This window comes from Mesocricetus auratus, unplaced genomic scaffold (assembly GCF_017639785.1).
Source record: "Mesocricetus auratus isolate SY011 unplaced genomic scaffold, BCM_Maur_2.0 Super-Scaffold_100007, whole genome shotgun sequence".
Taxonomy (NCBI): Eukaryota; Metazoa; Chordata; class Mammalia; order Rodentia; family Cricetidae; genus Mesocricetus; species Mesocricetus auratus.
Window position 1 is genome coordinate 47,142,732 of NW_024429191.1, and position 18,200 is coordinate 47,160,931.

General features: G+C 54.0%; 1 protein-coding gene across 2 annotated transcripts in view; it reads right to left on the reverse strand.

Annotated features, from left to right (window-relative positions):
• Nucleotides 1-340: 340 nt before the first annotated feature.
• The window catches only part of Ntn1 (netrin 1), a 186,961-nt gene continuing 169,101 nt past the window's right edge, over nucleotides 341-18,200 (reverse strand). For both annotated transcript variants that reach the window (XM_040748911.1, XM_005067594.4), the window contains exons 6-7: nucleotides 17,017-17,091; nucleotides 341-4,178 (exon numbers count right to left, since the gene is read on the reverse strand). In XM_040748911.1, the coding sequence (XP_040604845.1) occupies nucleotides 3,850-4,178; nucleotides 17,017-17,091 (404 nt within the window). In that variant the 3' untranslated portion in view covers nucleotides 341-3,849. The remainder of the gene's footprint in view (nucleotides 4,179-17,016; nucleotides 17,092-18,200) is intronic.

The following is an 18,200-nucleotide window of genomic DNA, read 5'->3' on the forward strand; positions in this document are numbered from 1 at the left end:
GCCTCCTTTCCCCTATCTATACCCCTGTCTGGGAGCTCCAGAGATCTGCCCCAGTAGTGACTTGGGAATTGCAATACAGACTGTCCCATTTGAGAGCCTGTTAGCGCAAAGCAGCAGTCAGGGCCAGCAAGCCCCCAGGACTTGCTAAGCAAGGCTACACTTTTCCTGCCTTTTTTGGGTAGTTAGGGCTCTTTGTTTAAAACACACACAAGATTCTGTCTTGCTGGGGTGTTCTAGGGCAAGACGCCATCTTCCTTAAGTTGCTGGAAGTCTCCACCCTTCTACCTCCCCACATGCCACCACCATAGCTCAGGCCACCAAGAAAGACTGGGACACAGAACCGTATACAAGAGTTTATTTAATGATATCTGAATTTAGTTCTATCATGTAGAGCCCACGTTACAAGTTCCATCTGGGTTCATTACAACTCTAACAACAACAACAACAAAAAAAACCTTAAAAAAAAGAAAATCCACAACTTCCTCCATGTCATTAAATATATTCATATATAATAACCATAATATATTAGTATGCATTGGAAAGGAACACTGACCCAAACAATATGTCATGGTCACAACTAAACATTTACAATTCTGAGTGAGCAGAATCGGTACAGAGGGAGGCTGGGGGTATCCAGGGCGGGAAAGGGGAAGGTGTCCACTGACACAGAGGTGAGGCTGGCTTAGTTTTGGCAGGGGCAAGGCCCCACAAAGACAGTTTTCATACCCCTGGGGTATGGCATGGCTCTGGTCCACAGGGTTGTCTGTCTGTGAACCATGGTCCATCAGTGAGCCTAACTTGCCCACTCTCTAGGCTTCCTGGATGGAGGAGTCCTAAAGGAACTGCTCCTCAAGTCAGTCCCTAAGGGTTTCTTTTTCTCAGTCTTGTTCCAGCTTGGGGCAATTCTAAGATGACCTGTACTCATTGCCTGTGTGTAGCTACTGAGGCAGAGTTCTAGAAAGCTTCTAAAGCCCTCAGGCCACTCCAGCCTCCCAGGACTTTGCCTCGGGTATCTGGCCCTCCCATCTGAAGGAGCCCGATGGTCCTGCCTCCTGCCCTGCTTTCCAGGACAAGAAGGTCTGGCCCAGAGGCCACAGGAGTGTCCAGGAGCATGCCATTTCCTTAACCCCACACCACCATGTGACTGCATGTCAGCAAAGGAGGCATTCTGATGGCAGGGGCAGCAGATGGCCCATCTGGAAAGCAGACACTCAGCTGGGGCATCTTGACTGGTAAGTGACTGACCGGTACGGCTTTCCTCAAAGACCTACATATCACAACTCTGTTAATACTCTCAAACTCAAAGACCTACCTCCATTTTTGCATCCCTCCCTAACTGTACACTAGGATGCCTCCTTCCCCCTTTCATCTCCTCCTCAGGTGGGGCCGAGGGTAGGAGGAAGACAGACAGCTGCTTCCCCAACGCTGGCTCTCAGGCAGAGGAGAGGTGGGGTGAATTCAGGCTAGTTACAGAGGTGGCAGCTGTGACCTCATCCATAACCTGGCTCATCTGCCCAGGCAATCAGAGGTGGGGCGGGGCAGGGCAGGATGCCTTGGTGGATTTCCAGCAAGACGTCTTGCTGCTTAGCTGGCCCCTGGCGCTAGTTAAGGGGCTTCAGTGGATACCAGGTGAGGCTAGGACTTAAGGCTTGTAGGTCAAAGCTGACCAGGGCGGGAGCCACACTGGCTGTCTGAGCCCTGATAGTGGCCCTTGACACCCTTCCCCCAGTGTCAGGCCTGGACCAGGGAAGCCACATGACCCTTCCCAGGCAGGTCTATGTGCTTCCTGCCAGCCTCTCCGAAGCCTTAAAGCCTGCCTTCCCACACTTGAAGCAGCCAAGAAACCTTTCTAGGCCCTCTCAGATGGCCGACCCCTGTCTCCCCAGACCCTGGGACTTCCTGGGGCTGTCCTCTAGGAAGCCATTCCTTGTCCCCGACCACTCTTGATACCTCCTCTGAAAGTGTCACTTTGTCTGTCCTAGACCTACTCATATCCTTAACATTCATTCTCTAAGGACCAGCTGCCTGGGTCTCAGTGAAAAGCCCCGCCCACTGTGGAAGTGAGTGCCCAGTGGGCTGACAGAGCTTGTGTGCAACTACGGTGAGGCCAGGGTCTGAGTCCCGAGGCTGGTGTGAGCTCGGGCATGTGCACACATTTCTTCGTTGGTGAAAATGAGGACAAGAATCCCTGCCTTGTGGGTTTGTGATGAAGACAGGCCAGGAGCATATGCGTAAAGTGCCTGGCACCGAGCGGGTGCTCAGTAAATGGCAGTGGTGACGTGGGCAGACGTGGGAGAAGCAGAGGGAGTCGTGTCACTGAGGGGCTGAGTTTCACTCCTGGTATGGCCCTTTGGGGCAGCCAAATGGGCAGGGGAAATGAAACCAATTTCCTGACTGAGAGGGAAGCCAGGCCTCTCATCCAGTGTGCGGGGCGTGAGGCTGGAGGCCCGAGTGCAGGGATTCAGGGAGAGACACAAGGGGGCTGTGAAGCAGCCAGAAGAGAAGTGTGGAGCTGCCTGTGTGAGGACAGTAAGGCTCCAAGAGAAAAGAGGGCTAGGCACACAGGAAGACCCAGCGACTGCCACAGAGGCAGCCAGAGAGGAATGGACGAGACCGCCCAGGCTAGACCAAGACAGCTGTGGGCTACAGTGGACTTATTAACCCAGGAGCCTGTTCTTCCCTTTGGGAGACAGCGGGGAGGGTAGCAACAGTAAGGGGTCACAGCTTCCATGGACCTCTGCAACCTGACTTCTCCTGGCCTTGCCTGCCTGCAGCTTGGACACTCAGGCACCTTGCTAAGCAGCAACCCCTGGTCCTGACTTAAGCAAGCCCCTTCCCCCAAGCCTGGGCCAAGTTGCTGGCATTCCAGGCCTGACCAGGCCCTTTCCAGCTGTTGACATTGCTGTGAGGCCTTGTGGGAGTTGATGTCATTACACAAATAATGTCATTGCCCTAAACCCCGCCAGCACCCCCCTCCCCCTCCCCTGGAAAATGTCATAAAAGGGGCTGTTTCCAAGTTTCCAGAAAGGAAACTCTCTGGGAGGTTTTGGTTTGCAATGCCTCCTCCCACAGGCAGCTCCAGCAAAGGCAGTGACCACCCGGCTTGGGCTTCAGGGGTGTCCTTAGGCCCTAGGCCCTCTGATGGGCCAGGAGCCTGGGCCAGCCCCACTTGGGTAGGGCAGGTTCCAGGAGGGGCCTCCCCTCCCTACAGACGGGGAACTCCACCCAGGAGACCAGCCCAGCAGGTGGCAGTGGAGACTTGAAGCTGGCTGATCCCAGTGCCATCTGGCCCTTTGACATAGGGACCTGTTGTCAAAGTTTGGGGTCCAGTGGGAATTCTTAAGACAGCAGGTGATGGAGAAAGGAAGGGGGCATGACTAGTGTCTTGTGGTGGACTGGTTGCCCCTGCCCAGGCTGCAGGCCCAAAAATTCACAGTTCTTCTCACATCCCCTTCAATAACCATCAAACACAGTGACTGTGGTCCACTGTGCCTTTCTGTGCCCGGGACCTAGAGCTGGGTGCCCCCAGCCCCTCTACAGCAACCCTCACCTAGCCCTAGGGAAGCGCATCTCTGTTCTGGAAGGAGCGCCATGAGGTAGCTATGTCTTGTCCTCATTTCTCCAGGGCCTGGCCTGTCAATACAGGGTACTTTCTGCCATGCGCACAAGGGCACAGCCAGGGGTATGAGGGTGGGGCTGGGGCGGAGCCGCTGAGGGCCCCGCCCCACTCAGACTTCGCCCCGCCCCCGCCCCACCCCCTCCCCGGGAAAACCCTGGCAGGCCAAGTCCAAGGCTGCCAGCCCCTGCCAGCGCCCTGCCCGCCCTCCTAGCGCCTGCGCCTCCTCCGCGCTAGGCCTTCTTGCACTTGCCCTTCTTCTCCCGCTGCTGGAACTTGCGCAGCCGCCGTGCCCATGTGTCCCGCCACTGGATCACCAGGCTGCTCTTGTCTGCCACGATACCACTCTGGTCAGGCGAGTCCTCGGCATTGCCCAGCAGCAGGTATTTCTTGAGGGGCTTGATTTTGGGGCATTTGCAGGCGATGTCTCGTGAGCGGATCCACAAGCTCTGGTCACCACGGCGAATACGACTTGTTCCCTGCTTGTACACGGAGATGATGTTCACCGTGAACTTCCACCAGTCCCCTGCTTTGTCCGCCTTCAGGATGTGGATCTGGACAGCTACAAGGAAGCAAGCAGGGGTGTGGGCCAAGGCTGGGAAGAGCAGCCAGGTGCCCAGGTCCTGGGATGGGGATGGGCCCTACCTGCACTATGCCTTATAAGAACCTGGAGAAAAGAGTGGGGTCTGGAAAGGGACTGCAGTGGGCTCCCCAGCTGGCAGCGGGTGAGCTGTAGCAAAGCAGATTCCAGAACCCCACCTGCCACTACTTCAAGAAGTGTTGCTCCTACCGTTGCTGAAGGTGCCACCTAATACCGCCTCTCGGGACAATTGCCATCTTGTGAGATGTTGAGGTCCACAAAGGAGACTTGGGAAGCAGGACTAGACAAATTAAGCATACCCCTAGCTCTCTGGGTAAGATCCTGCCCCTGAGGACAGGTGGTCTCAATGACAGCAGTGCTGACCCCTCAGAGTCTGGAAAAGATGACCATCCCACATGCCTATACTTCCAAATGTTCCTATCACTTCACCCCAAGCTTTAGAATGCACCCACAACACCCCCTTACTTCAACACAATTGAAAGCCCATCATGGGATCTCAGTGACCAGTAGCAAAAGAACCTGCCAGGTGGCCAGAGTGCTTTTCCAGGGTCATGAGTCGGCTGCAGCCCTCAAACCTCCCCACCAGGCTGCTCATCTCCCTTGGAGCCTCTCAGCTTCAACACTACCCCCACCCCTGCCCCCACAAATCTTCTGCCAGGATTTCCCCTGCTACAGGGGTTCTCAAACCAGAGTGTGCCAGACTCCCCTGGAGAGCTTCCAAAAATACTGCTGGCTCTACCCCTAGGCTTCTGATTTAACAGAACTGGGTGAAGCCCAGAGACCTCCGTTTCACACACACTCCCCAGGGTCGCCGATGCTGCTGGCCCCTAAGACTGAGGATAAATGCTGCTACGGGGGACAGTACGAGGCATTTTCAAGGAGAAGGCTGGGAGGTGGCTCAGCATTTGCCAGACAAGCACTGGGGACATGAGTTCAGAACTCATGGACAAAGCAGCAGCTTGCCTACAATTCCAGTGCTGGGCTGGGGGGTGTGAAGGCAGGTGGGTCCTTGGGGCCTGGCCTGTTCCAGGTTGAGTGAGAGCAACAAAGGAAGACACCCAAACCTAACTTCTGACCTACACACATGCACGTATACTGGTACACACACAAACACACACCTTTGTGTACACACAAGAAAGATGGAGGACCTTTATTCAAATAGGTGGGTGCAGCACCAGGTTCCCTTCAAGAATTTCCTTGGTACAAGGCTTTGGGGAGCCTGTACGTGATGGGTCATATGTATGTGTTGGCTTCTCAAACATTGCTGGCTGCTGAACCCTTTGGGTGGCCCATCGTAGAGCCTACTTGGGAATTGCTGGAGAAGGAGGGACACACTGCCATTTTCCCGCTGCAGTTCAGGAGACTCCTAGAGAAGGCCTCAGCTATGCTCAGCCTCATCCAAGGGAAGCAGCCGTCTTTTCCATCCCCGCAGTCAGGACCTCTTTCCTGTGCTCACCCCCTATGTCACACACCCTGTTCACGCCATCCCACATGGACTACAATGAAGATTACCCTACCACGGAGCGGAGCGTACTGCGCCCTCCTGAGAAAGAGCAGCGGCGGCTTCATGGCCCCAGAGAAGCCCAGCTCATCACCTCCCGCCTGTGGCCACACTTGCTGGCCAAGGTACTAAGACAGAGAGCAGACAGCTGGGTGCAGAAGGGCACCAGATGCTCCAACTCCCCCTCCTGGGTGAGGGAGGGAGCAGATTTTCCCATATTTTCATTTCAGCTGTTCCTGGGCATCCTGAACTTTGCACTTCAGTCTGAGGGCTCCAAAGAATGGCTGCCATGGCAACCATTTCCATGTTTTTGTCACCAAGGGACTCAACACTCAGTGTGAACTCTGAGGTGGGGGTGGAGAAGCCCTCCAACCTAGAGAAGTGACTGCAGACAGAGGTCACCGTGGCAACTGAGTGCCCTTAGCTAAGGGATCAGGAGAGTTACCACAGGGCCCTGGTTTCCTTCCCGGGGACTGAGCTGAATACAGAATGAGCCTCTCTGGGGACACAGCAGTTTCCCTGTGTGGCAGTCCTCAGCCAGCCAGTGTTTTCCTGTCAGACATGGGCTGGATGTGTGGAAGTTCCTCTGGTTGGGTCCTTGGAGATGCAGCTAATCTCAGACTCAGAGCACTGACTGGATCTAACGACAGGGCCTTTCCAGGGCAATTATGATGAGGTCATGAGGGTGGCCCTATTCTAGTGTAACTGGTGCCCTTAAGAGATGATGGCACACAGAGAGTCTGGGGCATCAGGCTGATGAACAGGCTTGGAAGTGTCTTAGCTTTACAGAAAAGAGACCAAGGTAAGAGCTGGCCGGACAAGGTCTAGCTTGGACTGGATCCCCACATTCCCCAAGATGAACATCACAAGCCTACCCTTACCGCAGACCTCTCTCACCTAGTGAATTATTCTGGAAAGGCAGGCAGCCTCTGCCTAGGCTTCTTAGAAACTACTAACGCAGACCTCATGAGGACCTGTTTCATCTGAGCAGGAAGGTCCCTACTGCATACTGCTATGTTCAAGAATTAAGAGGTTGAAGAAATGACATTTGTAAGCCAACAGATCTAGCTGCTTCTGGGGCTGTAGGCTGAAACAGCATAGGCCCAGGGGCAGGGGAGGGTGGCAGTAGGATTCATGTGATTATGCTGGGAAAAAAATCCACATTTCCGCTGCCCTTGGCAACGCCTCTGCACATTACAAAGCCCACCAAGTATGAGCTGCACATGCAGCGCATGGGCCAAGTCCCTGCAGTGCACATACTGCTGAAAAGATTCAAAATACACATCACAACAGTGACCTCAAACAGACCTGCTCTATGCGCTCAGGGAGTGTGAGCTCTAGCAGCCGCGTGGCACACACCAGGGCTGCTGTCACCTCTGACTGGCTGCTGGCTGCCACGTCTGATCAGGAGTGACCAAGGTCTCCAGACTGTACCTAGATGTGAGTATCTGATACCACATGGCCAGGTGACTGTACAGTTTATCAGCAGCTCTGCCAGTCTTTTTTTTTTTTTTTTTTTTTTTTGGTTTTTACGAGACAGGGTTTCTCTGTATTGTTTTGGAGGCTGTCGGTCCAGCCTGGCCTGGAACTCACAGAGATCCGCCTGCCTCTGCCGCCCGAGTGCTGGGATTAAAGGCGTGCACCACCACCGCCCGGCAGCTCTGCCAGTCTTAACACCCTATTCTGATCTTCATATTGGTGGCCCTCCCAGATGTCAGTATTAGGAGTGGGGGGTGTGGATGGAAGTTTCGAGGCCTCAAAAATAATTGCAGTATGTGGGCTCCACCCTCATGAGCAGATCAGTGCCCCTCTCAAAGGCTTAAAAGAGCCCTTGCCCTTCTCATGATATGATGCCACAGCAACAAGGCGGCATTTGGGAAGCAGGGAACAGCCCTTGCCAGATACTGGCTCTGCTGGCACCTCGATCTTAGAATTCTTCCCCACCCACACTGCAATCCATAGGTTTCTATACAGTCAGCTGTACTTCTCAGAGCACGGCAAATGGCCACACAATGAAACCTGCCCCCCACCTATTAGCCCAAGTGCTAAGCTCCCATTTTAAGGCTAATAATCTGACATTGTCCTGTACAAGGTTTGGAACATGGGGTTTATTTGTAGTCTCCTCCATTCAGAAAGGAGATGACCCATAGAAAGGTGGCCGTGGATATGGGGCGCACCCTGGGAGTTCTTAAATTACGAAGTTGCTGCTGATGGGATGGAAGATCTCAGCTATGAGCCAGAGTGGAGCAGCTCTGGGGCAGGGCCAGGAGGGCCCACGAGGCAGACACCGGCCTGTGCTCCAGGCCCTTGCTGTATGGAAGGGACTCCACACCACAGACCTACCCTCCCTCCCTGAACTCCTCCAGTTCAGCGGCACCAGCTGAGACGAGTGGATGTCCCCCACCGTCTGTGCCTCAGCATGGTTGGCTCAGGTAAAGCCAATGCTAGAAGAGTCTCCCAAGCTGCGTACAACCCCAGCTGAGCTCCTTGGGGAGGAACCAGCCATGGGATGGAGCAGAGAAAACCCTCATCTCTAAGGAGACACTTTGAGAAAGTCTAACAGCAGGGAGGGATTTGGGGGACTGCCTAAAACTTGGACAGGAGGCCAAGCCCTCTGTTATAGCAGTCCAGAACTTAGCACCTTGTAGCTAGGTGAGGCAATTTCCTGGTTCACAGAAAGAACTTCCATGCTAAGCATGTTTCTCAGTCACCAGGGCTAGGTAAACCACAAAGCCCACCATCCCTTACCTGAGTTCTAGCCCTACATCTCCAACTAGCAGAGGCAACTGTTCAGTTCCCGTGGCAGAGCCCAGCTATGGCTCGGGATGAGAACTCTGAGAACCAAGCCTATGGGAGTCAGACTTAGCAAAAAGCCACCTGTGTTGCTCCTGGGGTAGGGGCTGGGTAGAAGGCCAAGGGTAGAGAAAAATTTCTAAGGTGCAGGCCGAGGGCAGCCAGTTTCTTGGAGCCATGTCTCCCTTGGGCACAGATTGCAGAATCCAGCCCGCTGCCTACACATATCCCCAGCTGCAGTTCCAGGCCACCCTTCCCAAAGGCCCCAGCTTCCTACTAAGTCCAGTGTCTGGGAAATCCCAGGCCATTCAAGGAAATGTGGGGAGCCCCTGGCCATACTCTGAGCTTAGAGCCTCCATGGGGAAACTTGCTGTTCTCTCCCTAGAACCAGCTCACTCAAAACCCACATCCCTTCCGGCCCCTCTCCAGCTCTGGACCAGGGGCATGAGGGCCTGCAAGGAGCTCCAGGCCTCCCAAGGCCTAGGCATCGGCAGGAGGGAACAGGAGTTGATGGCCCCACACAGAGGTCAAAGGTCCCCACCTAGGCTGAGTTCTATGAAGAGAAGGCAGATACATCTCTTGGCTAATTCATGGCTGGCTGAGAACCCACAGCCAGAGAGGAAGGCCCAGTACAGCAGAAGCCACCTGCTGGGCCAGAGACTCAGCAGGCAACAACTGTTCCCTTAGACCACTCCCCTCTCTCCAGCACTTCTGTGGGGGAAGCTTCTTGCCTTCCAGAGCTTTCCAGGATTTATAGGCTGCTCAGAGTAGGCCCTAGGGGCCACCCACAGCTACCCCTCCTAAGGGCTGCCCCTTGCTTCCCCTCCCCTCCCGACCCACCTATACTTTCCTGTTGGGCCAGTCTAGCTAAGGAAAGGTTGTCACCCGCCTGCCTCAGAGACTGCAGCCAGGAAAGATGGGGGAGGACACCAATGGTTCCCACAGAAACCATTAAAATCAAAAGCCCTATAAATCTCCAGGTGGAAAGAACATGGCTTGAGCCCCAGCTGCTTCCATGAAATGCAGCCTTGTCCGCACTGCAAGGCCAGCGTCAAGCCCTGCTCCCAGGGCTTCTATATGGAGAAGAGTGGCACCTGTGGAGAGTGCAGCCTGGGACTGACACATAAGACGTAGTAGCAGTCATGCCTACTACTCATCAGTAAGGTAGGGACACACCCTGATGAGACCCAGCAGCCAGCCACACAGCCTTGAAATCCTAGCTGCTGCCTCCTGCTACTCCATTCTTGAGAGGGGCAAGATGAGTAAGCGACATCTGAAAGCCATCTTAGAGGAAGGCATTAGTCCTGGCCCCGAGCAAAAGGTAACCTACCTGGCTCAACCCACTGTGTCAATGATCTTTGTGTTACTGTGGCAAAATAGCTGCACAATCAACTTAGAGGAGGAGACACTTTAGCTGGGACTACAGACTGGGAGGTTGTGGTGCTTGCTCCCCGCAGACTCCGGTGCTTAAGGTCCAATGGTAAAGCCAAACATGGTGGCAAGAACATGCTGAGCACACTTGCTTGGCTTCTGCCAGCCAGGAAGCAGAGAGCAAGCAAGGGACAAGATGTGGTTTGCATGGGTACAGCCCCAGGACCCACTCACTTCAGTCAGGTCTCCCTGCCTGAGTTCCCAACCTTTGGGAGGCATTTCCTCTGCAAACCGTAACATCCACTGCACTCTGATTCACAAGTGTGAGGCTGGGATGGCCTTCTCTGGAGGACTGGCCTCTGCTGCACAGAAGCCCTCCTGGTCCTTGTCCCTCTGCTTGCCTCTTCAGCTAAACTGGGCTGCCAGAGGACATCCCACATCAGAACACCTTGCACGCTCTCATGAGCTTCTCCAGACACCCAAACCTGTCTCCCACACTGGCTGGACCCACAGCCTACCCAACCAGCCACATCCAAAGGGACACTGGAAAGAGCAAAACCTGCTGGGTGTTAATTCAGAACCTTCCTATGGGAGAGTAGACGATGAGTGATCCTCACGTCAGAGGTCTTGGAAAGATGGGCTCGAGCCTCTGAAGGAGAGGAGGTGGCAAATAGCCTCTCCTGTATGACTTAGGTCCAGGCCCTCATCACCCTCCAACCCCCTCCAGGATTCACTGAAAGTCTAGTGCTGAAGGGGTTTCTGGACAGCTCAGGACAGCAGATTAATACCCACTCTACAGAAGAGGGCAGGGCATAAAAACACCTCAGGTAAGTGTTGCTAACCTTCATTTCCCCCTTGAGGATCCAGCTCCAGGAAGCTACGTATGAATAAAGATCAGCCCCATCTTCCCAGATGCTTTGCCTGGAATGGCACTACCAAGCTGCCCCAAGATACCTACATCTGGAGTTCTGTCCCATGTTGGATCAAAACCAGCATGCCTCATTCATAATGGGCTTGGCTTCTAAACACAAGTTCCTTAAAGTTAAACCACCCTCCAAACTTGCTTCTCCCAGGAGACATAAAGTTCCTGGGGCCCTATTCCAGGAACCATAGTACAAAGCTAGCCATGCTACACACTAACCCTGCTCTGCCATGACTGGCAGCAGAACTGGTCTCCATGGATTAAGCAGTTAGTGTGAGAGAGCTTGGGAGGTATGGTAAGCTCAGGTCATGCTTCTCATATCCCTGAAGGCTGCTTGAGGGCATCCTCTGAGTCTACAGGTAGAGAGAAACTGGTATGTCTATGAAGATTGCTGGCAAGGAAGCCTGGGACCAGAGACTGGCACCAACCAGAGACTGCAGTCCCTGGGATGCCTAACCCAACTCTACCCTGGCTCACTAGACTCAGGCTAGACCATCCACTCTGAGCCTCTGTGAAACAGAAAAAGACACCCTTCCCCAGATAACCTCTGGTTTCTCTGAATCACCCCGAGCCGTGTCTCCCTCCTACAAAACACAGGAGACCACAAGGAGCAAAAATCAAAAAACAAACAACAAAGACAAGACAGACCTGCACACAGGCAGATGAGGGCCTGGTGCTACCCACACTCAGAAAAGCCATCTCCCCTTTCTGGATTGGCTGACAATGGCAGGAGGCCAGCTCAAGGCTGGGAAGGGCTGCAGAGTCACCCTGCTTGTCCCCACCCCCACCTGGCTCCCCAGGGGGGCACTTTCTTGTGGGCACAGAACCTTTGCTGTCCAGCTGTCACTGGGGCTGCCTGGCCTTTCCAGCCCAACCTGGTGGTCACCCACATTCCACAACCTCAGGCTGACTCATACAGATCCAGCCCCACATCTGGCATCCATATGTGGCTGGCACTCTTCAGGAGGGGGGGTCACATCTGCTGGGGAAACAGGAGGATCCTCGGGAGGCCGGTGACCCCAGGGAGGGTCAGCAAGCCTCTGAAACACCATGCCACATGCATCCCATTCTCTCAACCAGAGGATGTCTGGGTGACATGGCTCTTCCAGAAATCACTACCAGCAGCCTTTGGCTCACATCAGAGCCTTGCCTTGAAAAGACAGCCCTGGGGCACTCTAATACCTGTGCCCATACCCAGTGTCACTGGCATAGATGCAGTAAGCTCATCCCCACGACACGGCTGCTGAGAAACACTTGATCCCAGGGTCACTGAGAAGGAGAGAGAATGCTCATGAGGTGGCAAAACCCCATGTCCACAGCAAGGAGACCCCAACCCCTTATTCCCAGTTTAATCCAAGACACAAGAGCTGGGCTAGCACTGGGCCCTGCTGTTCAAAACAGAACTTCCACCATGACCGTACCGTCTCCACGAGCAACCATCTGACCCATTTCAGCACCCTCTAATCCACTCACTCCCACAGCTGCCTCTTCCCTGCTCCCCACCACAAATCCATCTCCCCACAGCCTTCCTCCATCTCTGCCACCATCATCACTACCATCTCTTAATATGTTGTCATCTCTGTCCATCAGCTCAGGGGCTCCCCACCATGGGAAGAACACCTTCTTCCTTGCCCATCAAGATGTTCCTGTTGCTTTTCTTCCAAGTCTGATCTGGAGCTGAGAGTCAGCATCCCACTAGCATATGAACTTGTGAGCCCTCTAAGAACTGTTATGTCTCTCCTAGGCTGCCAAAGGCTAAGTCACCAGCATGAGGAAGGAGAAAGCTCAGGCCTGGAATCCCAGAGCACCCAATACAAGGCTTGCTATTTTACCTCGCTGAGTCTTGGTGAACCACAGGATTAAGAACTCCTCCCGCCCTCCCTCCCATGTGGCTGATGAGCACCAGGATAAGAGTGAGGCAGGGCTAGCAGGTATTCCCAAGGGCCAGTGGGGGAGCCCATTCCTGGCTCAGCTATCCTCACCCTACTACATTTTCACTGACCCCAGAAGTTCCTAGGCACAAAGTCATGCTGAGATATACCAGAGGCCACCTGGGCCACAGACACATGCCACATGGGGCCAAGATGCCTGCCCACTTCCCCTCAAGCTGCATCCTCTGAAACCACGGCATAGGCTGTCAGGTGGAACACTTGAAGCTCGTGTGAAAGCATCTTCAGTTTTCCATCCAGTAGTGCCAAAACGTCTTTCAACAAGGGGGTGACTAATAAACATTTCTGGGAATGAAGCACTTTTCCAAGAATTGGCAAGAGGAAGATGATCTCACCTTTCACAAGAAGAGCTGATGTGCATCCCAGGGAGAAGGAAGAGGACACTTGGGCTCCCTGGGCAGCTGCTAGGGGACAGGCGTCACCCTCAGTGGGGTCACAGTGGTTTCTGCTCACAGATGTAAGCACCCAGCAGGCCAATGCTGATGTCTCCCCACCACCTCTCTACCCCCTTGTACCCAGCACCCCTGCCCTCCCGATTCTTAGAACCTACCAGCCAGTTTCCTGCTTCTGTGCATAGGCACTGTCCCTCTACTAGGGACCCCTGCTTTGTGGGTCCAGGCCATCCAGACTCCTTCCTCCATAAAGCCAAGCCAGGCCCTGGACAGCCTCACTCAGGCTGCTTCTGGGGCTCTCATCATGTATGTCTCTCCCAAATGCATACTCCCTGAGGGCCAGCCCACGTGCCATGCAGATCTGTGGTTGCAGTACACAGGGCAGGGCCTAAGACTCTTCTTAGTGACTGTGTGCAGAGGGAAGATCTTGAGGGTGGCAATGGGACAAAGTATTAGGACTACCTCGGTCCCTATGACAGGGCCACCACACGTGTGTGTTGTGTTGCAGGTTGGTAGTGTCGTGAGAAGCAGCTCAATGCAGTGGGGGGGCACTGTACAAAGTTAAAGGTGTGACACGTCAGAGGAACCTTTCCCCAAGAAGCAGAGGAACTAGGGAAAAGAGACACCCATGAAGTGGAGGGCCAGAGCACTTGACCTCAGGGGCAGGGCAATGGGACTCCAAGTGAAGGAGTCTCAGGGTAGGCAGCTCCTCTGTCTGGGCTGGCAGGGGATGCCGTCGTGGTGGTGAGGGGAAACACCCCATCCCACAAAAGAAGGGTCCTTCCAGAGTGAGTGTTTCTGAGACTTGCAAAGAATAAAAGCTGTCTTCAGGGCAGGGGCTCTACAGTGGCTTGGTACTGGCTTTTGAGCATCTGTAAGGTAAGCCGATTCCCCTAGAGGGCAACAGAGGACTGAGGTGGCTCAGCAGAGGTGGGAACAGGTGATGGATGACCTGCTCTCCATGGACTAGTAGCCCCGTAGACATGGTGCCTGGCACTTGCATATCATGTCCCCTTGATCTGAGGAAACAGAAGCCCAGACTGGTGAAGTCCAGACTGGGAAAGGAAGGAACCACCTTCCCCACCGGAAGGGGGGGTCCTCTCAAGATTGGGGCCAGCAGCCTGCTGAGGCCCTGCCAGGAGGCTCTCCCTGACCCCTGGTTTTTCTTGCCTTGCCCTGTATCCACCCACTCAAGCTTGGCCTGACACACCTCGGGCTGCCCAGCCAGTCTCTTCCCATAGGCCTCCTCAGGCTGTAGGTTTCTGCACACTGGCTACCACCCAGGATTAGTGGAGCCTGAAACAGAGATCTCTAGCTGCCCCAGGTCAAGCCTCACTTGGTGGAATTGCAGCAGAAAGAGGCTCTTCTCTCAGCAGGAGTGGCAAAACCCAGGTTCTAATTAGCAGCTTCTGGAACATCCAAGTGCCCTGGATGTGAAGGAAACCTGTTTCCTAATTGGCCCCCTGCCGGAGTGTCAGTCAGCAAGCAAGCAGGGATTAGGCAGCCTCTGAGCCAGCTCCCTTGGCCTGGCCTCACCTCCTCTGAATCTGGGCGGGTTCTCTCCTGTCCTCCAGTCCATATTCTCCCTGGGCTGACAAGATCTTCTGAGGACAGAAGGGCCACCTAGACACACTTCACCCAGGCTGTGCGGGTCAACCAAGAATAACTGGAAGATTCTCACAGCCCAGCAAAGTCCAATGAGAGACGCTTCCCCAGTCTCAGCAAGGTTCACACTGCTGGGCAACCCCTGCGGTACTCACCTGCCCACCACGCTGCCTAAGCCCTACCTTCTCAAACCAGGCTCCATGTCCCATGGTGCATGGCTCTTCTGAGCCCTCCGTGGAACTTATGTGACCCCCATGGTAGACAACCAGCAGCAGTGAGGAGACTACCCTTATTTCAAACAACCTTATTGCATAAGGGCAGCCCTAGAGCCAGAAACGCTGCAGTGCTTAGAACATGATGTCTCCACCAGAACCTTTATGGCGTGGGAAGGCCCTCTGGGGGTGTGCTGGGTCCAGAGGGGTCCATGCCCATGAAGGCCCCCATAAGAGGTAGTTAGCAGTATAAGAGCAGATTGTGCAAGATACCTGGCTCCCTGAGTCCCCTTGCCAACTAGAAGCTGAGTGGCCACAGGTGCCATGCTCTTAGACATCAGGAACCATGAGCCAGAAATATACCTCAGATATTTTGTTAGGGAAACAGAAAACAGACGAACTCAGAACCTCCTGGGGCTGCTGGGGAAGGAGAAAAGCAGAGCTAGGAAGTGACACTAGGGGCATGGCACATTCAGGCTTTGTCAGCCGAGAAGGTATACCACACAAGAAAGGCCAATGTAGAGAACCAAGAGAACCAACCCTTCCCTAGCCAAGAAGAACACCTCCTGCTGGCTCTAGGAACACCCCCTGCATGTGGGGTCAGGGAAGCCCCAGTCTTAAATCCATGAAAGTCACCATTAACCAGGGTGACCCTGGAATATTATGTGGAGGAGAACAAAACTAAGTCCAAAAGAGTCAAGTAGAACATGGGATCCATGCTAGTAACTTCTTTCCCCCTTTCCGTCTAAAGACCAGAATCGACACTATGGATCAGAGATAGCTCCCTACCCCACCCCAGCCCACCCAGTCCCCTCCCCAGATAGCTCCACACTGAACCCCACCAACTCTTCCTCAAGCAGGCCTATCCTATTCCTGGCCCAGAGCTGACAAAGGGGTGGGAGTGGTAAGTTGGCCCTCACATCATTCCTGACTGCACCCGGCCCTCGGCTTTGCCAGGAGCAGCAGCCATCAGGCTTCAAGGCCAAAGCTCAGGAGAGCAGAGAAGCTCGGGTTCTCAGCCCACAGACTCTGGGAGGGTCTGTTCTGGGACCTGCCTCTGTCAGTCTCTGGCAGAGACGGGGGATAGACCTGAGAGTCCAGCTCCTCCTGTAGCCGCCACCCCAGCCTGAAGGAGGCAAGTGCTTCCTTTAGTTCTCAAGGCCAGCCAGCTCATGGAAACCTGGGTTTGTTCCTCAGTGGACACTGGAAACTTCTGCAGTGCTCTGGGCTGCCATTCTTTAAGGGGTCTGTTCTTTGAGAAGTTTGTCTGTGGACCCCTGGTAGAAGGTGAGGCTTGAATCTGGATGCCCACAGCCTGGTGACTTGTGAATCAGTGCCTAAACCCTGCATGTTGTTCTTACTTGTTCTGGGGAAAGCCACATGGCCTGTGATGAGTGGGGCTGTCTGGCTTCTGGCTTCACGTGAGGGGCATGTGTGTGTGTGCTCACTGTAAAATGAGGTTTCAGAAGGTCTCAAAATTCCTTTGTACCTAATCATGAATTCCTATATACTGAGAAGCCCTGGCTACTAGCCTGGTTAGGGAGAAAACTGTAAGTCTGGCTCAAGCAGCTGGTCCAATGTGGATCCCCATGTGGCATGGGTTCCCTTTGAAAACCTCAGGAACTGCTCAGGGCCCTCAGGGTCGGGAGGATGGGGGTAGAATAGCTTATAGTGCAGACTCCTCATCTTGCCACAGCCTAAGAGAACCCCTAAACACCCATGGCTCTCACCCACTCTGATGCTGGAGAACTTCACTCGAGCAAGGCTTGAGACAAAGGGTGGGTATGAATGAGGACATAGAAGACCAGAGAGCAAATGAGAGGGCTGTAGCCACATAGCCCTTTGGAGCAGAGTTAACAGTCCAGGCTAGGAATCCCAGCTTCGATGGCCCTCACTGGTCTGGATGGCCCTGTGCAGGACAACTGGGAAGGTCCAGGCCCCTGTGGCTTCTCAAGAGACAAGGCATTCTCAGGGATGAGATTTCATGGGTCCCAGGGACTCTGTGACACAAGTCATTTGCAAGCCACCCCCAGAGAAGCCCAGCACACACTCACCATAGTCCTTCCTGCAGTATTTCTTCATGTTCATCTTCAACTTCCCTTTGGAGGCCTTGCAATAGGAGTCACAGTCTGCAGAGGAGGACATGAACAGAAACTCATTAGGTCACTAAAGAACAGGCTAACAGCCGAGTGGGCCACCTCCCTACATACCCAGTGGTATCCATGGGCCAGGCCAACCAGGTGACCCATTCAGGATAGGCTGGCTTTCTAGAGAGACCAGTGGGACAAAGGCCACCCCCCTCCCTCAACCTGGTGGACTATTTCAGCCTCCATGAGAGCCTTGGGGACTACTGTATCGTGCTACCCAGGGACTCAGAGTGCCATACCAATTCCTTCTGCTGTAAGATTCAACTAGAACCTGATTAAAGAAGATAGAGGCCTCATTGTCACCCTGCTGCCCGGGTCTGTGTCAGGCGCTGGCTTTCATGGCATGAAGCCTCTGGCTGGGGCTAGACCCCAACAAAAGATATCACTGGGGAAATTAGCAGCCCTTGAAAACCTCTTTGGTGTCCACTCCAGTGAAGTGTGCAAATAAAATGCCCACAAAAAGAGTTTAGCCCTAATGGGCCCCCCCCACTGAGAGGCAGGCCTGCTGGCCACTGGCTGTTGGCCATACCTGCTGGCCACAGCTTTGGGGGTTCCAGGCTCTAGGAAATCCAGGCAAGCAGTAGGTGCAAAGTTTGTATCTCCTGCAGTGGCTTTGTTGACCCCACCCGCAAATGCAGCCTAACCTTGTGCTCTCCTGTCAGCTATTGCTACTTATTGGAAACAAGGGTAATCTTTTCATGAGTTCTGTATGATAGCCTGAGGGAAACCACCAGCCACCTGCCCAACCTGCATCTCCATATATGCTGCATCTCCCAAAAAGCCTTGCAGTTGGTCTCTCATGTAACCATGCTATTCCCATTGGATAGGTTAAAAAAAATGGGCTCAGAGTTAGGTAAGCTACCCACACGGGAGAAAGGAATGATGCATATGGGAACACAAAACAGGAGCACAGGTGTCTCCACTACTGCCTGCACAGGTGTACTCCACTACTGCCTGCACAGGTGTACTCCACTACTGTCTGTCTGCACAGGTGTACTCCACTACTGTCTGTCTGCACAGGTGTACTCCACTACTGTCTGTCTGCACAGGTGTACTCCACTACTGTCTGCACAGGTGTACTCCACTACTGT